The 26,366-nt window shown below is 47.5% G+C and overlaps 2 protein-coding genes and 1 non-coding gene across 4 annotated transcripts in view; all 3 read right to left on the minus strand.

Moving 5' to 3' along the window:
* Positions 1 to 612: 612 nt before the first annotated feature.
* Positions 613 to 20,485, minus strand: LOC144111201 (uncharacterized). Its single transcript, XM_077644396.1, has 10 exons — positions 20,235 to 20,485; positions 19,651 to 19,702; positions 14,713 to 14,771; positions 13,993 to 14,075; positions 13,120 to 13,193; positions 11,695 to 11,765; positions 10,166 to 10,272; positions 9,174 to 9,238; positions 7,294 to 7,388; positions 613 to 765 (listed from the first exon to the last, which is right to left on the minus strand). Exons 1-10 carry the CDS (start codon positions 20,290 to 20,292, stop codon positions 731 to 733), a joined length of 699 nt encoding a protein of 232 aa, XP_077500522.1. The 5' UTR covers positions 20,293 to 20,485; the 3' UTR covers positions 613 to 730.
* Positions 10,939 to 11,010, minus strand: TRNAS-ACU (transfer RNA serine (anticodon ACU)). The gene has a single exon. It is a non-coding gene; the product is annotated as a tRNA-Ser (tRNA).
* A 2,401-nt stretch (positions 20,486 to 22,886) lies between the features above and the next one.
* g (adaptor-related protein complex 3, delta 1 subunit-like garnet) overlaps positions 22,887 to 26,366 on the minus strand; it is a 46,866-nt gene continuing 43,386 nt past the window's right edge. For both annotated transcript variants that reach the window (XM_077643698.1, XM_077643697.1), the window contains exons 32-34: positions 25,548 to 25,672; positions 24,550 to 24,632; positions 22,887 to 23,211 (exon numbers count right to left, since the gene is read on the minus strand). In XM_077643698.1, the coding sequence (XP_077499824.1) occupies positions 23,101 to 23,211; positions 24,550 to 24,632; positions 25,548 to 25,672 (319 nt within the window). In that variant the 3' untranslated portion in view covers positions 22,887 to 23,100. The remainder of the gene's footprint in view (positions 23,212 to 24,549; positions 24,633 to 25,547; positions 25,673 to 26,366) is intronic.

Genomic DNA, 26,366 nt, shown 5'->3' on the forward strand with positions numbered 1-26,366 from the left:
CTTGTTCGTCTGTGACCACGAGCCGAACGTCTCTGATCGAGGGAAGCGTTTCACGCCTTATCTGCAAAGGTTTCTGTGCGCGCCTGAAAGTTTCTGTGATAAGTGTGAGGAACCGAATAAAGTTTGGCGGCACCACAAACAGTGCCCCCTAGTGCCCTAGTGAAGAGTGGGTTCAACTCACGGTCGCCATTGTTGCGGAAGTCTATCATCGCTTTGCCTATGCCGCTTGCGTGGGTTTGTGACACTTTCTTGTTATAGAGCCGGCTTCCTCGACATATCACCCTGGACGTGTAGCAGGGTCCGATTTATGGGTCACTGCTGGAGGGGGCGGTTGGGAGGTGGCGACCCCATTTTTCTTTAATACTTTACAAAAAAAATTATTCGCCACGATGCCGTTTTAACTTTTTCAAGATGATAACGAGGCTTAAGCTTGAGGATCGCAAAATGCCGTCTAATGCCGACACACCAGACAACAAGACTACATCTACGTTTTGCCGCTGGAAACCAGAACACGCAGATGCAGAAAACGTAAAAAAAAATCCCCTTTATCTCGACTTTGCGCGGTCCGGTGCACCGCCACGGATCACCAGAGTTGCTAATCTCAGGCAACCACAGTGAATGTGCAGGCGGCATCGTAGCGTTGCGAGGGCTCCAGGCGCACGGGTTTGGCCACGTGACCGGGTTCAACGCACAGCATGTGCAGGTACTCTTCCGAGCCAGGTCAGGCAGGTCAGCCCGCCATTTTGGCCCATGGGTTCCACACCACTGGGAAAACGGACATGACATCCTCGTATCAAACAAACTTGAGTGACGTATGTCAGATGCTTTTAGACATTAGGAGAATCGTTAGCCAACTCAGTACCTTTTCCTAAAGTAATACAGTCGAGACTCGTTATAAAACGAAACATTTTAAAGAAAAAAAATGGATATAACGAAGAAATGACGGTTCTCCTTGGAAGCGCGCTCAACACGGGCTATAACGAAGCTACGGCTACAACGAAGTAGCCGCCAGGCAGCTTCAACTTCGTTTAACGGTGTTCAACAGTACTCAATTCAGGGATGGCTTTTGGTGGCCAGGACCGTAAGAAAGCAGACGCTTTTGATGCTGTTTTCATGTGGATTGCTAGCAACTATCCAGTTTGCTATTCCAATATGCGTTCGAAGCTACGAGTCCGAGCGGTCAGTTTTGAAACCTGTGCGGTTGGTTCGTGAGCGTGATAAAAGAGCACGCTTGTAGAAGCCCTTGCCTCGCGTTTGTAGCTTCCAGTGCATGGCCGCAGGATCTAGTAGTCCCCGAGCATAGAACGCCCTCGACTACTTGTGGTCCTATTCCTCCAAGGCTAGAAATGCGAAGGTGGTAGTTAACGAAACGTACTGTAAAGGATGCTAAAAGCTTTGAATGCGAAAGCATTGTATGTCTCATTAGCACAAAAGCCGTCCGCCGCCGTCTACGTGGCACGAAATTCGGATGATGCAGTACGCCGGCGTACGATGTCATAACACATGTAAGCGACCTTGTATAGTCATGAATGACGAAACATAACGTAGTATGAGCTATGAAAGTCACGACTTGTAGTCACTGAAACGACTCAGTCATTCTGCAACGTACCAGGACTCAGCACTCAAGTAGCATAATGTAACAGAATGTAAGGTCTACAGAGTTTGTACAAAGTATGCACAGTCATGCCTCGTAGTCAGTCATGACTCATAGCCATTCTGCAATATAGCATGACTCAACACTTTTAATGTTTTTGCATTCTCACACGCGAGCAGTCTTAAGTGTGCCCGCCATATTTTTATTTGTAGTCTATTTGCTGCAGTTCTACCCTTACCCGATGTGAGAAACATTCGTATCGTGAAGGCGTTATATGTGGAGATAAACAAAAATAAATACCGCCAGCGCCGAAAAAATAAAAACAGGCAAGAACCCCCCCCCCCCCCCCCCGAATAGCAGGCATGCAGCGTCGCAGCAGAAAGGAATTAACTGGCGGGAAAAGACAAGCACTGAGAGAGAGGCAAATGAATTTAGTGACAGTAAAGGCAGGGACGTCGCTCACCCTAGTCTTACACATTAGAAGGAAAGGGAAGGAAAGGTTTGGTTTGTGGAGGTTTCGCGTCCCAAAACGACTCGTCTATGACGGACCGCCGTAGTGGAGGGCTCCGGAAATTTCGACCATCTGGGTTCTTTAACGTGCATTGACATCGCACAGTACACGGGACAAGATGGCGGCAGACCTGCCTGACCTTGGCTCGGAAGAGTACCTGCACATGTTGTGCGTTGAACCCGGTCACGTGGCCAAACCCGTGCTTGATAACGCAATAAAATGAAAGACAAGCAATGCCTATGACAATGACATAGGCCGCTGTTCGGAGAAATGACCAACGGCATGCGGGCGAAGCGCCAGACCACGAAACGCAGCAACGCCCACACTCCCCACATCGCAAACGTGATCGTCAGACACGGCTCGAGAAGTGAGATAAGACGTCTCTAGTACCACACGCTACCGCCACTTATCGCGACAGCGTAGCAGCCAAGCGTATCTTTTTCTTAATAAAAAAAAAAAAGACGCCCAACAGCCGCCTATTCGGATACAAATCAATCGACCAATATCCCAGTGCAACGCCGCGAGCTTTGAGGTTTGCTGCAACGGAGAGGCCGGATTCATTAGGACCACCTGTATGGTTCTTTAACGGGCACCAAAATTTAGTACACGGTCCTGCATTTCGCTTCCCATCCAATCGAATGCCAGTGGGAGGTAGAGGTCGAACCTTCGATCACGTGCTCAGCAGCCAAATGCCACAGTCCCTGATCCACCATGGAACTTGGATCATAAATGTTAATTGCGGATTGCGGCGGACGCATCTCGACGGAGGTGATGTGTAAATCGGCCGTGTACTGGGCCCTGAGAGCTTTTATAAAGAGTATAGACACCTAATTTTATAGCATGTTTTTTTTTTCTCTCTACAATGATGCTGAAGACCTTATGCATTAATCACCGTGTAGTATTCGCCTAGGACCGCTAAATAATTTATAATCGAACTTTTCCTGTCATGTTGTTTCGGCTTCAACAGCCGAGACTGTGACGTCACAGTGTGCCCATAAGTCACGTGAGGCATGAAAAAAACTGCAATATAACCGCTGCTTACACATTCGTTGTCATTCCGGCCTCTTGAGGCAGGCTGGCTTTAGCACTGGAGTGAATTAAAATGACGAAGCAGGGATTATATTGCAGTTTTTCATGTCTCGCGTGAGCTATAAGCGCACACTGAGCGTCACAGTCATCGTTCGGATGTTGGAAACTAAACCGAACAGCACGAGAAAGAAATTCGATTATAAATTTTTTGGCGGTCGTAGGAGAATAACACGTGGTAATCCGTGTATAAATTCGCATCATTACAGAGAGGAAAACGCGCACCCAAAAGTTAGGTGTCTATACTCCATGAATGAAACTCAAAGGCTTGCCGAAACGGACCCGAAGTCGGGCATACCACGGCGTAACAATGCGCTAATTATTACCATTAGCCCTGCCTTGGAGCGCATCCATGCGGCAGCCCTTCGGCCTCGTTCACCGCATACTCTACGTAGCCGGAACATTAAACCCACAATGTTCCGCCGCCAGGGAGACGCAGCTTCTGTTCAACGAAGACAACCGGCAAGTATAAACAAATTCGAGGGACACTTAAGCCTGAACGGGTATGACGCGATATCGTTAATGGGTTCCTAGGGTCCGCTTTGCATATCACTTCAGCAGACACGGACATTGTCGGACAAGACACACAAAGCCTTCCTTTAATCAAGTCTAACTAACATGCCTACACGGCCTACGGAAGCATCTCTGACTCATGGCTCAAGGGTAACAGTAGTAATAATAATAATAATAATAATAATAATAATAATAATAATAATAATAATAATAATTGGTTTTTTGGGGAAAGGAAATGGCGCAGTATCTGTCTCATATATCGTTGGACACCTGAACCGCGCCGTAAGGGAAGGGATAAGGGAGGGAGTGAAAGAGGAAAGGAAGGAGGTGCCGTAGTGGGAGGGCTCCCGGAATAATTCGACCACCTGGGGATCTTTAACGTGCACTGACATCGCACAGCACACGGGCGCCTTAGCGTTTTTCCTCCATAAAAACGCAGCGCCGCGGTCGGGTTCGAACTGGGAACTCCGGATCAGTAGTCGAGCACCCTAACCACTGAGCCACCGCGGCGGGTCAGGCTCGAACCCGGGAACTCCAGATCAGTAAGAAAACGTTAGGTTTTCTAAGCGCCACCTTCGTCTTACCCCACCACATGTGAAATTGCGAGCGTATAAATCACTTTTAAGACCCAAATTTTTAAGTGATTTATACGCCGTGATTTATGCATCTGCCATCTGGAGCCCTCATCAAGCATGTGGTAATGCACTGCACTGGGAGCTGTTCAAAAATAGTGCCGGCCCGATTCCTTCCTTCCGGATATTCATACGACGTGAGTGTTTCACCTTTGAAAGCAAAATCTGGACTTCCACCCCTCTCTTTATGTCGCCGCATTGCAAGCCTCGTTCTTTATCACGTCTTTTTTTTTTATTCTTATCTCAATCAAGCACCTACATCCCAGCCGCAGCGCGCTTATCTCGCCGCACCACTCATCCACTTCAAGTTGCGCGCCCGCCACCGCATACCACTACGTTTTCTGCTTCGTTATTTTTTCTAGCGGCTACCCTGCGACATCCTCACAATCGCTTCATCATCTGCTTTCCAAGAACGCATAACAGATCATCTTCAATGATGAATGATCATCTCCGTTTGTTTTCCTATACTCAACTGTAATCCCACCCCTTATGTAACACCCCCTTGTATGGGGGCCTTTAAGAAAATAAAACTGAACTGTTCGATTGCCATCTAATTAGCCCAATTTTCTTTTCACCACAATTAATTTACATTCTTACGCGTCAAAACGACGTCTGAGTTACGCTACGGCCTTATTATAATCGCAATTTGGCTAATGTTTTAATGACTTTTCGATTCCGCTGCTGCACGTGTGACGTCACGACCCGATCGACCAATCCGGATTTTCTCGACACGCCAACTATAACGCCGGGTACTCGCTGGACGGGACCCATAACACCGTTGCGCTAAAACAGCAGCGCTTGCGACCCTCTTGCTTAACTGGTCCGGCAGCGGAATTAAACCTTCACTGGGCCTTATCCTTGCACTTTATCACTGCGCCTTATCCTTTCAGCAGCAACAACAAAAAGGCAGCAGTGCGCTCGAAGGAGAAGGAAAAGATAACACCGCCCCGCGCAACAGCCGTTCACTCATAAGAGAACGCACTTTACGGAGCACTTAAAACAATGGCGGCGGCTGGCCGGCGGCAGACATTGCACCCTGCGCCGGAAACGAACGCGCCACACAGCGTATGCGGGTTCCTTTGTGCATGTTTATTTTTTCGGTCCGCTTCCGCTGCGCTACGCAACGAAGATTTGCCACCGCGGCTCCGATAAGATACCGCCCTTCAAAGGAATGGACACTTTGGATGTAACAAACGTATGCGATCGATACTCGGGGGGCGTCGAACGAGCGTAGTCAGCGGCTCCGGTAAGGACTTCGCGCCTGCCGTCTGCTCAACACTAGAAATGTTAACACAGCTTGGCCTGAGCACCTGCCCTCTAGCGGCCTGCCGCCATGGCAACGTGGTAACTGGCTAAAAAATTACGCGATATTTTTCTTTAAATGCGTTGTCACACATAAAATTCACCCACTGGCTGAAGTGACGTCACCAGACCGAAGCATTCCCATTGGCTAGGGGAAGTGACTTCACGAGACGGGAGCATTCCCATTGGCTGGAGGGAGGCGAAATCATTTCCAGTAAACGCATCAACAGCTGCTAACGCTATTGCACGGCCGACAAACAATGGCATTAGATGTTTCCGTAATTTTTTTTTTCTCGTCAGCGCTGCCTCTAAGCTTAATTATTATTATGTGATCACACGAGACCAGCCACAAAGAAAGAGAGAGAGCAGAGGGAAAACAGACACGCCGCCCACTTATCCCTGACGGCGCCCGCAACACGCCGAGCTCTATGTACAGTCGTAAGCTTTATGAAAGGGAACACAGGAGCGCGTGGCATATAGCGTCGAACGCTGCTTGTGGCGACACTTAGCGGCCACTTTCCGAACCAAAGAGGAAAGTAAAGTGTGGTTCCCCGTTTGCCAGAAGCAGGCAAGGCAGTAGAACCCTTTCGACCACGTTTCCAAAAGCATAGAGCCGCCGCGTATCGCCACAAGCAGGGTTTGAGCCTGCCTGCCGAGGGCTTCCGCGTTCCCTTTCATAATAGTTATGACTGTACGCCTCGTTAGGTCTCTGCTTCTCGAGCCTTCGATGAGCTTCTAGATGATGTCAGGACGGCGCGAAAAGAACAAGGACAAAAGAGGCACAAGAGCACAACAGGACAGGTGCCTGTCCTGTTGTTTTCTTGTGCCTCTTTTGTCCTTGTCGTTTTCGCGCCGTCCTGTCCTGACACCACCTAGAAGCTATGCACCAACTAGCCCAAACCAAAGTATTCCTTCGGTGAGCTTTTCTCAAGCGAAACATTTACGAAGTCGTCTCTAATTCGGCTATTCGCTCGATGTGTAGGGGCAGGCTTCTGAGTCACCTTCATCGATGTTTACGCGTCCCCCCCCCCCCCCCCCCCCCACACACACACAACAAAAAAAAAATGCAACGCAGAAGCCGCTAGACCAGCGAGACTTGGAAAACGCAGGTCCCCCGGTCTGTCCTGAGTGTGCTACCAGTATCACAGGGATTATTATCGAACTGTGCAAAAAAAAAAAAGCGGACGCGAAAAGATTTACGCAGACATCGCATGTACCACTTTTCATGTCCGCGTCTTTGCGCACTTTCGATAATGTTGCACCAACTTGCCCCTGCTTCCACTTCGGCCCCTTTTAGGGAAGTTCCGTTCGGACAATTTTCCCCTTCGGAGAGTTTCAGGAGAAATTTTTAGCGAAAAGGAAATATTTCGTTTTCAGATAATTCTAAGAGAACCGGATTCTATTCTTCTGACTGCCAGATTTCGCAGACAGCTGGAGGGGGAAAAAGGGCCAAAAATCGAGATTTTTCGAGCTAATTAAGAAAACTTCCGATCGAGGAAGGGACGTATCACTGTGCTGGCAATGCACAGCGCGGCAGTGAGGTTCGAGAAAACCCGTAGAAGCGTGTTTTTTTTTTCACTGGAATAAAAACGTAGAGAGACGTTTCACTCTGCTTCTGGTGCCTTCGGCCTGCCCCACTCGCTCGAGCAACTCACCGGTGTCCGGCAGGTTTTCCTTCTCAATCTTGAGCGTCTTTCCGGCGGCGGAAACTCCGGTGAGAGTGTGAACAGAGTCCGTGCTCTTGTAGATGCTGCAACGGGGCGGGAGCAGTCACGACCTGAGCACTACGTGAATGAAGCCCGCTCCGCCAGCTGTGCGGAGGGGCCCCACGACTAAAGAGAGCATGGTTCGGCCCGTCAAGCCCAGCCATTGCTGTGGCTTCCCTACTGAGCCAGTGCCTTCTAGAGCTAGTGCTTTCTAGAGTCAGTGTCTTCTAGAGTCAGTGCTATCTAGAGCCGGTTCCTTAGAGCTGGTTCTTTCTAGAGCCGATGCTTTCTAAAGCCGGTGCTTCCTAAAGCCGGTGCTTTATAGAACCGGTGCCTTCTAGGGCCAGTGCCTTCTAGAGCCAGTGCTTTCTACAGCCGGTGCTATCTAGAGCCGGTTCCTTCTAAAGCCGGTTCCTTCTAAAGCCGGTGCTTTCTAGAGCTGGTGCTTTCTAGAGCCAGTGCCTTCTAGAGCCAGTGTCTTCTAGAGTCAGTGCCTTCTAAAGCCACTGTATTCTAAAGCCAGTGCCTCATTTCTTGAAGGCACTGACCGAGCTCCACAACATGGATCCGAAAGCACTGCTTGTACCCTAGTTTGGTCAATCCGCGCAAGAGGCAATGACTGCTCGCGCACGTCGACACTAGCGCTTCCGTTAACGTACGAAGAACTTCTTTTGCACAGTGACAGCTTCACACAAGGTTCGAGGCGCCGCTGGTGTCAGGAACTGAACACTGAGCTGTCATAACGTCTCACGAGTCCCTCCGGACGAATAAAAAGTGGTTTTGATAGCCAAATCATCGTTTCCTTCGAATGACGACATACTATACCGAGACCACCTTCTAATAAGCGACAGTGACCATTGGCCATTCGTTTAACCTACCAACGCTTGTTCTGTGATGTCTAGGATCAGGCGACTCCGTTCTCATCAATGGCGACGCATTTATTTGTAGCTATAGGGGCAGGTACCTGTACCACTGCACCTCATGTCGGTAAGACTGGGAACTATTTGTAAAATCCCCCTGGCAATGATAACCTTAACACAACGGTCCATCCAAGTGAACAAAAGTTGGCTACCTAGTGGAGTACTCGGCCAACACCTCCTACATGCTTCAGGAGAATAGCTTGGGTCTGAGCTATTGTGGAATACAACACAAGACCGAAGTGAAAAATGCCACTGGAAAGAGGTCCTTCAACCAATGGCGTCACAAAAGTGGCCTCATAATTGTGACGCCACTGTCAGTTGCCTCGAACCTGCTAGCGACGTGCGATGCCGCGCTATCAGGCGTAAAACACTTGCTAGAGTGCCAATGATAATGGCGTCATGACAATGGGTCGAGGACACCGGCATGAGGGCCTCCTTTGCGGCACCTTTGCCGCTTCGTTCTTGGGTTATAATCACTACTTTAAATGCTCAGACAGGGACGGCGAGGAAGGCACAACGCCCAGTTCTGAGGAGTCCCGCAACCCCTATTTTCGCCACCCTAGTTTAAAGAAATTCGAATATGTCCGAACTGCAACTGCAATATTTGAGTAAAAAGCACGGCAATGCAGACTATATAAAACCTAGTGATTCGTCAGGCCGACCGAGCGGGAGGGTAAACGTAGACAAGGGAGACAATCAGCAGAGGTGATGACGTCAAGTTACTTGCGGGGTAAGGGTGGTCATGTATGGCGCAGGATAGGGGTGATCGGAGATCAATGCAACAGGCCACTGGCTTAGCTGCTAACGATGGCTTATAATCGAAGGTCAGTAAAAGAGGCCGTTGGCCTGACTGATCAATATGACTTATAACGACTTTACGATCGGGATACGCAAATAAAGCACACGTACTTGTCGGTCCATTCGGTCACCGTAACGAGCTCCCGTTCTTCGCGCGACTCGAAGAATTCCCGCGTCTGCAAAGAAGTCCACAAATTACGGTCAGCGTATTGGCTCTTCCGCAAGCGTCTCCGCACGAGACCCAATCCTTCCCTAAAAGAAACAAGTGACATTTCCAGTGCAGATCGCAAGTGCAGTTAAGTTACGCCCCTCCCAGGCGTGGGTGACTGTACCTGACTGTGCCGGTCTGACAGGCACCCATAGCTGTGCCCACGGAGTAAAACAGACAGGAGTGCCTACTGATCTGAAGAGGGAGCCAATTTTGCAACATCGGAGAAAGCTTGGTAGGGCATCTCATAGATGGCGCTCGGATTTGGTATTGCCTGTAATGGCGCTGACAGAACGCCCCCGCCGCGCAGCTGGTCGGCACAGCATTTTGTTTCGAGGCAGCGTCGCCAGGTGGCGCGTCGCTCTGGCTATTCCTAAAGTCACTGGAACGGGAAAAAGTACCGCATTCGTTTTCTCTCGCCGCCGCGCAGGCCGGCCAGCGCGCGCGCGTTCCCGATTCGTTCTTCGCGGTCACGCGGTCATTCCCCGCCATAAATGGTCCGCTCGCTTCTTTCTCGCGGCCGCCGGCACACAGATAATCCGGAGCATTACGTAGCACTTGCTCTTATGGGCAGAGATAAGCGTGCGCAGCAAGCAGCGCTGGACCAAATATGGCGGCTGGTTGCGGTACTTTTCCCGTTCCAGTGACTAGCTATTTCCGCAAGAATGATAGTGAAAGGGGAAAAGCGTGCGAAAAGTCGCGTCGGCGAACGAAGGGGACCGTAGGGACAGAGAGCGCAAACGCCGAGCGCCGGACGCGCGCTTGGCGTTCGTGTAGCAAAATCGCGCCAGCCGAATGCATTGCGGCACGCCAGAGTCGGCACTCCCGTCTTACTCCGTGGCTGCATCAGTCCAATCGAATGAGACCGTGTAACCCCGTTCTGCACCCAGCTCACCTTGTCAGCGTAGGCGACACCGTGGCAACCCGACAACTTGCACTGATGGACGTCCGCCATACGCCAGAAGGGGTGCAGCAAGGCCGTGAACTCGAAGGCGTCCGCGCCTGTGGGTTGGAACAGCCAGACACGGCATGTGCTTCAAGCTAAATAAACTAAGCAAGGCTTTACTAACATTAGCAACTTGGTAACGGAACTGAATGCCATCATCCCTCCATGCACTCATCTTTGCGCGAGAAACGCTACTGCGCCAGAGGTACATTACCTGGAGGAAAAGCAGGTGGCGCTGCACTTCATCCGCCGTTTCGAGGCGCGGGAATGCCGGGAAGACGTGGTTTCTTACTTGGCCTGGCTACTGATGGCATGAAACGTGGATCCAGTGAATACGACTCTTCTGGCGACAAAAACCTCGAAGAAATGCTGTCAAAGTTTCCCTGCCGGCCTAACACTTGTGTTAAGTTTGAAGAATAAAAAAAAAACGCATCATTAAACTCATTTCATCTGAGCGCAGAGGAGAGTATCACGGCGCAGCTGCCGATTGTGAGTAATAATAATTGGTTTTTAGCGAAAGGAAATAGCGCAGTATCTGTCTCATATATCGTTGGACACCTGAACCGCGCCGTAAAGAAAGGGATAACGGAGGAAGTGAAAGAAGGGAGAGGTGCCGTAGTGGAGGGCTCCGGAATAATTTCGACCACCTGGGGATCTTTAACGTGCGCTGACATCGCACAGCACACGGGCGCCTTAGCGTTTTTCCTCCATAAAAACGCAGCCGCCGCGGTCGGGTTCGAACCCGGGAACTCCGGATCAGTAGTCCAGCGCCCTAACCACTGAGCCACCGCGGCGGGTATGCGATTGTGAGGCAGAATCAACGTTTTAGACCCAGCGCCAGCCAAGCCAAATACGAAACCATGTCTTCCCGGCACTCCGCGCGGTGGATGAAATGCTCTACAAGAAACTGGCATAGACGGTGGCGCTAGCTTTCCCGCTGGGTAACATTTAAAAACTCTTTGGTTAGATGGAGAATTTGCGCCGGGAATCCCAGAAATCGCACGTTAGACATCGAAATGACGAAGAAAAATATTTGGGATCGGTATAATGGCCAAGCCCCTTCGTAATGCACGACTATATTTACATATTTCTGTTGCGTGTTGCTTCTTAGACTGCTTCGCCACATTTTTTGTGCTTCGTATAGTACCCAGCAATAGAGATCTAGAAAAACGAGATCCGCTACCGCGAACCGGTTCTTCGAGGTGCCTGCTGCGCATGCGCAGATGGCCCCAAGTGGCGCACTTCTCCCACTGCGGAAGCGCATCACGGTAGCGGATCGGGCTGGCTATGCTAAATCTCCCTAGCGTCGTTTACGCACACTCGCACAGCTTTAGCACCCGCAAAAAGGCCTTTACACAGATGCAGCACTCGGTTCAGCTCGAAAGCTGTCCAGTTAAGCTGCCGCGCGGAATGCCCACATTCCTCACCGCTGCGAGTAGTCGCAAATGCACACGCAGAATAAAGGTGTAAAATCCCACCGTTGTTCTCAACCGACAGCTCAAGACGAAGTTGGGATCTTCCCAGGACGACGCGGTACAGCACCCGGAACCTGCGTCGCAGCGGACAAGGACGAGGGGGCGGACGACACAGCTGCGTATGAATATTTGTCAGCTGCTGTCCCTCTGGACTAGACGGCAACAGGTCTTGCATATAATAAGCCCACACATAACTCGCTCCACATATCTCCTAGCAAGACCGCCAGGACAATTCCATTCTATCCTCAACTGATATACCTCCTCACCAAATCGTTTCATGTCCTCTAATTCCTACCTACTCGAGCTTTCGCGAAAACGACAACGCGCTCTAAGATTCGAGTAGCACACGATTGTTCACCATACTTTTAAATGCGCCTGATTTACTGTATACGGGTAGCGGCGAAAATTACGGAGGGCACTTAAGACTACTTACGTGCTTTGGATGCGAAATGACTTTTTAAAATTTTACTTATTTGTTTTTCTTTTCCCAATGACACACCTACTTACTAGCCTACAGTCGTAAGACAACGCATAAGTTCACTGCAACGCGGTTTTGTCGCCTCTGGGTTGCACGCGCTCACCTCGCAATATGAAACTCCTGGGAAGAAATTTCATTTTTCTTTGATTCCACGGTTACGTCATCTGATATTTTTCGTGACCACTTTTGCGGAAAACGACCGCGGGTTTCGTTGCCGATGAGCCAATAATTATTTCGCATTAATATGAAAGCGAGCACGTAATGTATCGAGTGGCCTTCGCGCGTCGCGAAGCGCTGCCGCCGAGAGTCTGGGAGAATGGGCGACACTATTGTCGGATACTCAAGAAAAAAGCAGCTTTTCCCCGCCAAATAAACCCGTTCCAACCAATGGGTTCAGCCGATTCTCATGAGCCTGCTAGTGTGACAATGCAGGGAGTGGCATGACGATGCAGGGAGGGCACTGACCCCACCATGGAGGAAGGGGACTATCCCCTTTCATCTGCGCAACTCTCTGCATTGTCACGCTAGCAGATTCATGAAAATCGGCGCCAGTGGCTGGAAGGGGGTCCTTTGACAGGGAAAAGCCGATTCGTTCTTGAGTTATATCCGACTGTTGTGCATGTCCTCTATCTTGGGTCGTTTTTTTTTTTCTCGCATCCTTAGAGCTGAGATCATGCACCAACTCGCCCAAGAGTCTGCCATGCTGCATACATTTATTTGCTGTAAGCGCGCCACCGTATCCTACATTCGCGTTCAGGGTTCAGTACAAATGTTTGCGTACGAAAACTTACCAAGAAAGGACGTGCCGTATTTACTAAAGCATGTAGTTGCCAAGCGACGGGTCACTTTAAACAAAGACAGTGAAACCACAGAGGGTGCACCATGGATTCTCTATGTATGCGACAAGGAACTGTAATGCGTACTTAGTAAACAGGAGGCTGAGAACGTACCCGTGGTTCCAGATGGAGCGTGTGTAGTTGTTGTCCCGGAGGCTCAAGAGCGCCGTCACGTCACCATTAGATTCCTGGCCAGGAGTGGGAAGGAGAGAGAGAGAGAATGGGTGTCGCCACCTCGTGGGCATCGGCGCACATTGCGCGACGCTCAAGAGCCCGGCAGTCGAATTAACCGACAGGTAGGGAATATTCCACCAGCGGGTCGAAAGAAGGGCAGTTTCTGATGTCGTCGGTTACCAAATCAACTTGGCGAGACATTAGGCCGGATTTCTGAGGGTATTATATATGGCAATTAAACCTCCTTTTTAACCAAAATTTCATTGATTTACTTTTATCATAACCTATGCCCCAGCTCAAGGATGTTATATTTAGCCACGACAGACGTCAATATATTTTGTCGTCTGCCTTACTTGGACAGTCCCGACTACACACACAGTATACCAACTCGCCCTACAAACGGAAGTTCACATGTTCCAGCCTCATTGGATTGCCAGAAATAAGGCATTAATTTTTTGCAATGCATCCGCAACTAGCCTCGTCGGCTGAGCGTCCAAAGGCGTGTGTCAACGTTCATGCTATGTGCTATTCCCGCGAAATAACGTGAAATAACCGGGAGAAGAAAAAAAAGAGCGCGACTTCGGAAACCCTCGCGGTTTGCTGGCCAACGCAAACACATGGTCTCTGGCCAGTCAAAAAAGACAACAACGAAACAAGTGTATTTGGTGGGACTCTCCCACACATAAACAACGCAACTGTCACGCTTCCGTGCAAACAAAAAGAAAAAAAGGCTCGCAAATCGTGCATGCAGCCCGCGGAATGCTCCTTCCGTTGGCTTATCTCGAGTAACTATATGCGACAGTGAGCGCGTACCTCTTGCGGTGGCTGCTCGACGGTCCATTCCATGGTGTGCGCGAAGCCATGGTGCGGCCCCAGCTCCCAGGCGCCGAAGTTGGCTGCAGCGAACACCACAACGCCTCGCTATACCATTTGGGCGCCGTACGCACGATCCCTCCCCGGCTGCTCTATACAGCAGTAAGCCGCCGCAAATGAACCGTGACGGGACTTGACAGGTGTGCGACTAGCATTTGCTCACATATACACATACTTTCCACACTGAACTCGCTGCATTCTAGTGAGTGATGCAACACTGATTCTAGTGGTTTTTGTACATATTTCGTTTGTGTGTGCGTGCGTCCCTAGACATATTTTGCAAACAATCATTACCTCCCTATTCTATTTTTCGTTCTATCTCACTTCTTTTTTCTATGCGCATAATTTAATGTTATTAAAGACACTTTCTGTGAGTATGCATGTGAAAATGCTGCAATAGCCACAGAGCCCCATTTCTGAATTTGAGTTTTTGGACATGCGGCTCTCGTTGAAGCATACCTGTGAGCAAAAGCGTGATTTCTTTCGAATGTCCTAATTAAATCCCTGGCTAAGCCGTCAACGTTGATCATACAGAATAAAATGAAACACCCTCTGAAGTGGCTTCCTACTGACATGCGTACATATATTTCTAGCTTTACTGCCGTTTCGTGATCGTTAACGACAAACCGTCGTAGAATTCCGAAAGTATAGGACGCTCACGGAAGACGAGGGGTATCCCTCCTCGGATGGGAGTCTTGCCGTCCTTGAGTGACTTCTCGCTGAAAGAGTGGAGATTGAGAATGAACGAGAGAAGCTGGCGAAAACAGGCTACGAAAGCGGTACACGAGAGAAATTCAATTCAGACACAGACACAGGGAACGACATACTTGTAGGAGTGGCGACTCTGTACGCTCTAAACCCCAGTACGCCTATATGGGAGTAAAAAAAGGAGTAAGCTCCCTCTTACGAAAGGGAATGAGCTAGAATACACCCTTTTTACTCCTTTATGCTTCGATTATATACCACTTTCCCAAGGTGTTGGAACGCAGACTCCTCCCTCGCTATACTTTCTAATCACCACTAAGGGTACTTGCTCGAGCCTCCTCCTCGTGTACACACTTATAGGCTGGAGAGATAGATAACTGAGTAGCCGACATTTCATATCGGGCTGGTAACATTTACGGCCTAAGTAACAATTAAAACTCTTAAGGCGCTTCCTTGAAACAAATATGCCGACTTTCTGTCCTTCCAGGCTGAATTACTCTCGCCATCCTTCTCGGCCAATCATCTATTTCCTTCTACGCTCTTACACTTTCTGAAAATTTGCTACAGAAAGAAAAAAAAAGACTTAATGGGACAATCCAATTTTCCTTCTAGATATTTATTGCTGAGAAAACTGCATTTGAGAGCATTTCACGCCACTGGAGCGGTGACGTAAAGACCAAAAAGGCCTCCGTGATTACCGTTTTGCAGCTAATGGAAGTACAGCCTAGCCTCCGTGATCGGTCAATAAAAAAACTGTATCGACGCACAACAGCTAACTTGCGAAATCTGCCGGTGATGGCGACACCTGCATTTTATTTCTAGGCCTTTTTCAGATAATAGCTCCGTTTTCAGTGAAAGTGACTTGTCCTCAGTATGGTTTGAGTTTGAAAGGACACATGCAAAGACTGCAAGTTCACGCGCCACCTGGGGTCGCGGACATTTTTTTCATTTCTTTTTACTTTTTTAACTGTGGTTGGCATGCACGCGTGCTCGTGTTGTACTTCAGGGTTAAACTAGACCTTACTGTGCTCCACACCGAAAACTAACGACACCTAGGCTGGTTCTGCAGATTTTCAGTTTTTGAACTCCCGTGCGCCTCGGATCCCTGAGGCGAACTCATTCATCAAGGACCTGTAGGGCATGACACTGTACACGAATATATGCCCCGTCGCTTTCGTCCCGCGTGCTGCAACAGCACAAATAGCGTCAAAGACTTACCGCTAACATTCCGTCCCAAAATTTAGTCCTAGAACTCGGAAAGCGAAGCGCTCCCATCAGGTGTGGCGGAAAAGAGTTGGCTTTCAACTTTGCCTTGAGCCGTCTATCGAGTCCTAACACCGATTTATTTCCAATTTTCTGCTACTTGTGAAAATTTTCTTAATATCGCACTGCTTTAAGGCTACTCACGTATACCTACTATCTCGGTCTTCCCAAATGAGACCACACTCGCGACCAATCGATTTCACATCCCATGCGCCTTTCTCAGTACTACATATCCTGCGCTTTATTCAACAAGTTTGCTATACTGGGTGAGACGGCGAGTCGAAACGCCTACCTCACTTACAGAAGCTGAGTCGCACGTAACATTCGAATAGCAGCTGCCGCGAAGCGTTGAGCTGCGTCGCCACTTGGCTCCTAGCAACGACTGACGCGACTGCCGCCGCGGAAGCAATAGAGATTTAGTTTAACGTATACGTAGAGGCGTCACGTACGTAGAGCTCTTACGGGTGACCAGTGCGCATGCGCAGAACGCAAAGGGTATGCGCGAGTCTCACGTACGTACGTGAGATTCGGATTCTTACGTTGCGGTCTTTGCGTCGCTTGAGTGCGTAGCGTTGACAAACATGGCGGCGCCCTGCCCGCCGCTTCACGGCGGTAACAGCTTCGTCGCTAATGCCTCGAGGCGATATCGTGTTCTAAACTGTTGTATTCGCCTTCGATTTGCCCATTCTTACCCTCGCATAAGGTTTCAAGCGACAAATAGCTTTTGTTTTTCAGGCAGAAGGGCGATTTTTCAGCTGCTAAGCCTGACGAAGTAGCGTTGGTCGTCGTCATAGCAACGGTCTCGCTATGAATGGCTTGGCTTAAAGACTTGTCTTGGATGATTTAGGCTACAACCAGTGTCTGTGTTTCTTAGTAGATGGCGCTAGGTGTAACGCGCGGCGTGCGTCGCGTACGTTCAAAAGGGTTTCAAACGACCTTCGTGCAGGCTACGTAGACTTCTCACGTTTGCGTACATGAACCCTCTACGTACGTGAAACTAAAACACTGTAATAGCGGCATACTTTTTATCGGCTGAATCAGAGGTGTAGTCTGTCTCACTCCGCGGATCAAAGTACGTCGAGTACTGCTGCGAATGGAAATGTTTGAAAAGCGTTTGCCTTCGAGTTCGTCCCGGCTTATCGGGAGCGTTTATTCTTTTGATCATCTTGACGTGCCAGCTGATGAAAGAGAAAACCGAAGCGAGCGCATTGTGCCGGCAACACGATCTCTACCGGCCAGTTGTCTCATTTGTGCGTCATTCAAAGAGCATTATATCGTCGTCAGACTCTTCGCGCACACCGGACTCCCCCTTCTATAGCGAGCGGGCACGCATTGCAAATCGTACTTTTGGACATCCTCTAGAAACTCCAGTGCGCGTAAGAGATATAATTTGGCAATACGCAACAGGAACAGCTGGCATGGCTTAATATCGAGGGAGCAGAAGAAAATTTGATTAACTTTATAAGAAGCAAGAATCCAAATTAGGCTTCATCTTTATTCGCAAAGCATAAAAAACTTTAGTATTTGCATATTTTCCCTTTGTTTTCTTAAATTTGCAATTTTCTGACACGCGATTTCGCTCCTTTCGAATTAAAAAAATGTTTATACTGAACTATATGTTACCAAATTACGACAAGACGCGACTTAGATAAACCGAAATTATGCACAAGAAAAGAAAGTTACACCAAAGATGTCAATCAGTGCTCTTGTCTGTTTTGTGGTTTCTCAGTTTTTTGTGCTGAAAATTTCTGATACGGTGCACTCATGAACATAATAACCATAAAACACCTGCAAGTCTTTTCTCTCTCTCTCTCTCTCATGGGGTGAAGGAATGAAACCGACAGCAGTTTCAGACCACTGGTCATACATGCATGCGCGTGTTAATTCTTGTCTATTCAAACATGAGTTTGTACCGTCAGCGTCAAGTGTACTGAAATGCCCCCAGTTAATTCGAAATCCGCATAATTCGAACACTTTTTCGGTACACTTTGATCCCGTTCAAATCAGCGCATAAGCACGCGCTGTTACGCTGGTTTTGCACGAATATATGGATGCATACGGAAAAAAACGACACAGAGTTTCTTTTATTGTGAAAAACTCTTCCCGTAGTTGTTCCGACGATTCAAAAACAGATGCAAGTCCATTGCAGCACGAAAATGAAATGACCGCTAGCAGGGACACCGGAACAGGGGGGGGGGGGGGGGGGGGCAAGGGGGGCGCACCCCCTCACCCACTCTCCAATTGCTTGCACTTGGATCAGATTTCCGGCAATTGAAACACTTCTGTTCTAGAACTCCTTTAATGCAAAGCACAATGGAACTGAGCTACTTAATTGGCTTCGTAGCCAGTTTTAAAGCATTTCGTATATGAGTAATCTAAACCAGTCATGTCCCAACAGAAGTCGACTGCCTGACCCGTGTACATGATCATGATTACCAGAATTGAAACAAACTATGCACAAACTTTTTTCACCAATTGATCGCCCCTCGTGCGCACATTTATAAAGCTGCCCATTTCAGTTCGTTTTATATTGCAGTGAACCTCTGCACCGTTTGATCGTTCGAATTCAAAACCGCGGGCACACGGCTTTATCATTTTGTTTTGCAATGCTAGATGCAACCAGCCTTATCTCCATTGATCGTGGTCGCGTGCAAATGCTTCCACATTTTTCCAGACTGTTGTAGTTGCTGTTGGTTATTTATCTCGAAGGTTCCTTGCCAGCTTTAAATTAAGCGCGGCCAAGAACTGCAGGCATGCATTCAGTTCGATGACCGCCCAGCGCGATTGTGACTATCGCCGCCACCGAGTCATTCAGTTCCTAGTGGGAGGGAGTCAGCCCTTTAAACAGTTTCTTTTTGCAGCCTTCTCGTTGTCATCCTGACTGCTGGAGTGTCGTCACCACAACGTGACAGTTTGCATCAACCTTTGAACGTTGAAAAATAAAACATGATATAAAGCTATAAAATATAGATTATATATAATACAAAAAGTTCCCGAGTCCCTGCCCGTTAGCCTACCTGTCATAAGTTGCCTTCCTGACTGCTGGAGTGTCGTCACCACAACGTGACAGTTTGCATCAACCTTTGAACGTTGAAAAATAAAAAAAATATAAAACTGGAATTCTCTGGAAAAATCTGGAATTTCTCTCGAACTACGACGCGTATGTGTCTTATATATAAGCCGAAATTGCCCGCGCCTTTACTTTCGCAACTCAGAGCACTTTTATCTTTCTAGCTCATTTTTTTTTTAAATTTTAACGAACAATAAACATCAGTGAGCCTGACGAAAACGCAGCTGCCAAGCTCTGTACTCAGTAGGCGGGTCCAGCTGTTCTCGTCTGCCTTATTGTACTTTAAATGAGCTTCTCTACGATGCTATGCGTCTCGAACCTTGCTACTAAACTCAGTCAGAAATCAGAACGTACAATTATCCATGACCTGGGCCGCAAACAATACTCCGATTTGCATGATATCAAGTCCACAAGGACCGACATGTGTAACGAAGTACTAGTGAAGTCTCACAATTTCAGTAATTGCGCAAACTGCCTTTGTAGAATTTTGAGCACGTGCTAGAACGTCAAACAAAATATGGTATAAGAAAATGCCGGCGTTGAGCCGCGGTTACCAGTACCTCAAGAACAGAATTTCTTCGCCATCTACTTTCCATGACGTCACCGTGGCTCCTGGAAACCAAAACAAAACCATGCGAAACCTAAGGCAGCTATACTAAACTTGTACGGCCAAGCAACACAGCAAACTGCCTCTAAACGGTGACAAAATCGAAAACAGATAGCAGACGGCAGCGAAAGTCTCATTGCGGTATGCATCACACGGCCTGCACGTTGCGCCGCCGGCCGGCGCAACATGTAAGCTCACTATATTCCTGAAACTTCGTTTTGAGGAGCTTTACCTAGAATCCATGCTCGTTGCTACGCCCCCCTCACCAGGTTTGCGCGGTGGTTGTTCAGCCCCTGAGAATTACGTATAGTACGTGAGAATTAAAGCCTATACAACTGGCTTGGCTGGCTGTTTTTGCAAACGCTAGCACGATACGATTTCCAGCCTTAACCGCGCCGCCGAGCAGATATCAGCAGCACGAGCACGGATGCATGCGTTCATCCGTGACTACGCGTGCATACAACACAAGTCACTGCAGCGTACAACGAAGGCCGGCAAACATCAGGCGTGCTCTCGATTTGGATAACGCAAACTTACCGAAAGGAACCAAGCGGACGGAGTCGTTGCTCCGCGAAAGTGAAATTTCGCTGTACATTGCTGTCAGATATCGGCGACAAGTATTCGCTCACTAGAGAGGCGTTGACTGCAAACGCGATGCACAAGTCAAGCTGCCAGCAACTCTAGGCAGAGGAGGATATGACAATACACGTTATCTGCACTTTGAGCGATCAGAGACACTCGAGTACTGCCTTTTTTTCACTGTTTCACTTTCGGACACACGTAGATGTATGGTCACGTGATTCAAAACAGCCGATGTCTCGGCTTGGATCGACACGGCTGAGAGCGAGCACGGTACACGTCTACTAATTTTCGGTTTCGACATCACAACCTATGCAATGCCATACATTGCTACATTTGAGGTCCTCGCGCAATCGCTAGAAACTATTCCGTGGACGTTGGCCTTAGCGACTTAGTAGCGTCATTTCGCAGCCCCGCAAACTACCCTTCTCGTAGGGGTGCAGCGGCGCCTTCACTTTGGCAGCGTACTGAACGTAGGATGTTATAACCACCTTGTACAGAACTGAGAACGAGAAGTTTTACAGGGACGAATTCGTCTTTCGCACTACAGCCGAAAGTGTCTGAAGTGCGGTAGCTACCCACAGGAAAACTATTAAAAGAATTAAAGTGCGCGTTTCACAAAAACAAAGGAATCATTGGTTGATTACGGACTGTGTTCGCTTTCATATTCAAGCTACCTGTACATCTATTTTACTGCAGAACCAAGACAAATGAAGTTTTACGCTTGGCTTTTATTCGAAACAAAGTAATCGGTTAAAGGTTTTTTTTTTTTTTTTTTTACCCACACATGGAAGCTAAGCACAAAATGAAATTGTAAGAGATTGATCAACAGAGCAATACAGATCATCACAGACCATAACCAATCGTTGCAAACTTCCATTTTTTTTTTTTAGTTGTACCGGACTATACTTGCCAATGTCAACCTTGCCTCCAGCTGGACAGGCTGCATGCTTTTTCGAAGTGAGCTTCTGGATCCATTCGTATTGTACTTGCCTTTCGCACAGCTGCCCATTCAAAACTCTTGAAGCTTCATGTCATAAACCAGGTGATCTTTCGTTAAGTTTTCTGCCCTTTCCTTCATCACCCCCGAAATTTGAGAAATGCTACATGTTTCGCACCTCTTCATCAATTGTGAACTACAAGCTATACCCTCATCTGCATCGTCTTGTCCGTCCTTCATGCTCCTTTCGCTACTTTTTCATCGTGAGCACGATGGAAGGAGGTTGCAATGGCAGCAAATATGCAAAGCAAAAAAATAAATGACCACGGTAATGCTTAAACATTAACAATGATGCGATGGACCTTCTGAACAAAGTAAACCAGCCACAAGTGCAATAATGCCCTTGTGCATGCCCCTAATTCCTCTCTTGCATCTACAGCTGAACCTCGTTATAATGAAGTTGAAGGGTCCGCGGTTACTTCGTTATAGCCCGTGTTGACCGAAGTTACAACGGGAATTGTCACTGCTTCGTTATATCCGTTGTTTCGTTATAAACAGTTTCATTAAAACAAGGTTCGACTGTATTTGATACCTAAAATATTAAAAAAAACATGAAAAAAAAACTTGCAATTCTTTTGTTGTGAATTCCCAATTCGCAGAACAAGAAAGAGTATGGACCTCTATATTTCTTTTTTTTTTAAGAACTGAAGTGGCAGCAATATGATAAGGCACATGGCACCAATGAGCCTGTGAAATCCCTATTTCACACAGTCACAATGAATAAACAAGGAACTGAAAAGTGGCAGCAAAAATGTACTATATGCGAATTTTCCTCTCACATATGCATCTTGCGTGTATCAGGCAACCTCTGCTGCCGCAGTAAAGATGAATTTGCAAAATGGAGTGCTTTTGGTATTGCAGTGCAAAAAGGAAAAAGCAGTCCAAGAAATCCTAGGGTTCCACAGAACCCACTCCCGGAATAAAGGCAGACAAGACGAGCACTACTATTGTACAGCCCTGTCCTGTGTACAGTTCCATATACAGTCATGCGTCCCGAATATACAGTCCTGTACACTAGTCCTGCATGCTAATCCTGTACAGGACTGGACAGAAAAGAGGCAGACATGGCATACACAAGTTCTGTATGAGCCTAGCACATGCTGCGCCAGCTTTTCTTCTGTCCATTGTCTTTTTGTCCTGGTTACCATGAGGTGTCTATGATGCGTGTTCAAGTGAAGGTACCATCGGGGACAAAAGTAACAGACCGTCCCTACAAGTTCCGGCCCATGCCACTTTGCGTGGAAGTGCCACCTGATAAAACTCTTCTGGTGTCGAGACCGGCACAGTGGGCCCGTTTCGACACCAGAAGTGCTTTGTCAGGTGGCAGCCCGATGCAGTGGCATGGGTCAAAACTTGGAGGGGGGTCTGGTACTTTTGCCCCCGATGGTATACACCTGTGATGTTCCAGGTGCTCACCGATATCAAGACATTAGCACTTTTGCTCCCATAAAGACGTGTGCATCACAGCCAAGAGTCAGGCTTTTGGCAAAGCCATCAAAAGCCTCAACCTGTATTTATATTTCCATGCCAAGACTTCACATCTTGCGCAATGTTACAATGTGTCAGTGTAAACAAGTGCTCATGCCACGAGGGCGTATCAGAGTCCACGGTAGTAAACACCAGTTAGCTCTTTATGCAAAAAGAGAGCCTTGGGTCAATTTGTCCAAGTACTGTAGAGGAGGGAAAGTGGCTGCCCACGTCTTGACATAAATATAGTACACTCTCGTCTTTGCCAGGGGGAAGCGCTCATCGTGACTCAAAGCTCCACTTCTTCGCTGACCCTCCGAGGACTGTGGAATGAAATTTGTTTCAAGTTTCTCGCTCCTATGTTGACGTCGCACTGCTGGCGGAGAGCAGAGCACGGACTTCATCCAACAGACTGGACAGAAGTTGAGAGTTCGTGCTCTTCCCATCCACAAGCACTCTGTTAGGGTTCTGAAACAGAGACCAGAGAAAGCAACTTTTACCGCAGCACATCACTTCATTACGCTAGTATCATGTTAAGTAAGGAAATTTCACAAATTGCACAGCAAAAACTTTGCACAAGACAAGAATTGCAGAAGACTAATTCTCGGATAAGATGAACAGCTTGAGGCTATTTGGTTGGTTTCCCATAGGATTCAATGTAAAAAAAAAAGTTTAAGACAAACTATTTCGTGTGTGCTTTTGTTAAGAATTCTGCAGCCACCACAAACAAACTACGGCTACCCTGCCCAAGGGCGCCCGAGTGGCGCTGTTGACGAAAGAAACGCTACACAAAACACACAAAAAAGGAAAGGCATGTGGTGCGTCTGCTCGTAGAGTTACCCTGTAAGCCGCGGAAGGTGCGAAGAAGACGCACAGCTACCAAACTGGGCACCTTCGGTGCACTTGGAGCCAGGGTAAAAGCAAAAATCACAAAAACGACATAAGCAGCGATTGCTGTGAAACAGAGAAAAAAAATTGGCGGTGGTTTAGCTCTAGGTAAACCTGGAGTGACGCGATAGCTACAGCTGGCAGAGTAGAACTTGGTCGCGTGACCAACCACGTGACAGTGCGGCGGCGCAGCCCCAGGGTGGCAGCGGCTGTCACCACCACGGCGCCACCACGCTGAAGGCTCGAAATGCTACCGTAATGTAGCTATGGCTACAAAAAGCAACCGAGAAAAGAAAATTATATTAATGCCATTTCCAAGTAGGAAAATGTGAGCTTGTTTTTTGTTCCCTCACTCTTCAGCTCACTTCAGCATAGTGCAATAAATGGCCTATTTGTAATCACCCTCTTGCTGAAAGGCCATTTTATTCATTGTTTTCTTGTAGCATATATCTGAATAAAATGAACATTTTTTCATGATTTGTTCAAGTTTGTCTTAAAGGAGTCTACCGTAGTTTCGTGAAAATTCCCAATTGCATGTACCCATCTATAACACATGGCAATGTCATAGCAATAGATTCAAGGTACCCTGTAGCTACAAATTTTGAAGACTTGGTCTGCAACAACTGAAATAGGCGAATGCTTACTGACACCAGCAATCTCTGTAATTATGAACAGAACTAGAACTGCTAGAACTACTGACATAGGATATTCCATCCTTAGGGCTTTTTCAAGGCAGCCTTCAAGCCTCCAAGGGAGTAACTATTCCTTTGGGAAATTATTCGAAGCAAAAAGAATAAATAAAGCTTCAAAGTGTCCTGCAATTTAAGTGAATGAAAAATGCACACTGCCAACCTTTCAAGGCCAGCACACACAGTGCACTGTGAAGCCTCTGCTTGCAAGAAAGCTCTTTCCACTCACCATGTGCTTGACCAGAAGGCAGATGTGATCATCTTGGATGGATCGGCTGTACAGGGAAGCACTCAGGCCAACTTGCTCAACCACTGAAAATCATGAAAAACACACAACATCTGTACATCGAACCTTTCTTCCAGCCATGCACAGCTCTACCAATATAGGTAGCATGTTTTGTTTGCAATCTGTAAGCTGGCACAATTTAGAAGCCACACTAAAAAAATTCGACAATAATAGCTAGGCAGACATTGTCCCCCATGAATTCTGTTTGAACAGGGAATATCACTACTATACTGGTGCTTTTTTTTTTTTGTTGCATAATGGTTGTCTTCATTTGCTTGTATTAAATATTTTGTCATGTGCTTATGAACAGTGATACCTAAGGCTCCTAGTTTCTGGAATCTGAAATGCTAGAACCAGCCATTCTTCACAGATTCTAGCTTTTTTCGTGGAATTGTGTTAGCAGCCCGATCCTTTTTTTATGCTTTGTTTGTGGACATCAGTATGAAAGATATAATGACGTAAATATGATTAATTTATCCACCAGAGTTCTGTTGGAAGGTAGAACCTTTCCTTGGCTTGTGCCAGCCATGTATGGTCATCATATCCTAGCATATTTCACCTATTCTCATCTCCCTACCCAACAGCAACGCACTCATCTTGCTTTCGCCTTGCTACTAGTCACATGCTAAATTAAGTAACAGCTACGCCACCACACCCTATCTGTTCTAAACATCTAATGATATGTGACACACTATGCAATGATGCTGTCAGACATGTAGTGGTGATATGAGAGTACTGCTTAAAATAACCCTATATTTACTCAGCAACTGTATTTGCTAGGGCCTGTTCCTTCTTTTGTGTCGTCTGAATCAACACTTTCCAAAGTTGCCATTGTTTCCTGTTTACCAGTACCTCCTTTAGTCATTTAATAATGCAGTGTGTACACTAATGAACTGCAAAGTAAATGAAAAAAAAAAGTGCTCAAAAGTTGGCGCACCCACCTGTGAAGTGACAGTGATAGCAGATTTTGGAGAGTACGTGAGAGAACTCGTATTCCACGGCATCCAGAGTGAAGTTGCTCTTCGCCGTCAGCTCCCCACCACTCAGCAGTTCTGTGAATGTGTCTCTGCAATGACAAGTAATGTAACGGTCACACACCTTTGTTGCGGACAAACCGAGGAGACCAAACAGCCTCCTGTTGCGGTCTCTGCCTACACACCATTGCATTTCATACGACACAGCTGTCGAATGTCATAGCTACTAAGGCATGACGAATTTTGCAGTTGATCAAACAAAAAGCAGCTATTCAGCAGGCTAGAAAATGAAGATGGGTTCAGTGCTGATGCAAGATGTCATCCCTCTCTTCAATTATACTAAGCAGGGCCTCCAGACCATTCCGTGTTGCTACTTGAAAAGTGAATCAATGCCATTAAATCTAAGTTCTAGTTCCCCGCAGCTACAGTAACTGCAGCCGCTTGTCTCCTGCTTTTCTGCCAAAGGACCCAGGTGTAATCATAGCCGTTACGGCTGCATTTCGATGGAGTTCATATTTCCACATGAGAATAGCTTTTGCTTTCTCCAGCTCATGACATCATTCATGTGTTTTAAACAACCAGGCACAGTTTTATGTGCACACTGATGAAGAAAACTCCCAACAGTGCTCCGACATCCGACATTCTTTTTGCATCTAAATTTCAGAACAACAGAGTTCATTATATCAAGGCTAATAAACACAGTAGACCCTCGTTGATGCGTTTTCAGTTTAACCGCTCAAAATCGCGGGCAATAACCATGTCCCATAGAATCATATTTTTTTTTTC

Source organism: Amblyomma americanum, chromosome 11, assembly GCF_052857255.1.
Source record: "Amblyomma americanum isolate KBUSLIRL-KWMA chromosome 11, ASM5285725v1, whole genome shotgun sequence".
In the NCBI taxonomy this organism is placed as follows: domain Eukaryota; kingdom Metazoa; phylum Arthropoda; class Arachnida; order Ixodida; family Ixodidae; genus Amblyomma; species Amblyomma americanum.

Bases quoted from the DNA above. Each gene is read 5' to 3' on its own strand.
- LOC144111201 (XM_077644396.1), bottom strand. From the start codon at position 20,292: ATGTACAGCGAAATTTCACTTTCGCGGAGCAACGACTCCGTCCGCTTG. The intron at 7,389-9,173 runs GTACGTGTGCTT...GCCCCGTTGCAG, and splicing joins GTGACCGAATGGACCGACAA to CATCTACAAGAGCACGGACT. The intron at 766-7,293 runs GTGAGTTGCTCG...CCGTTTTCCCAG, and splicing joins GGAAAACCTGCCGGACACCG to TGGTGTGGAACCCATGGGCC.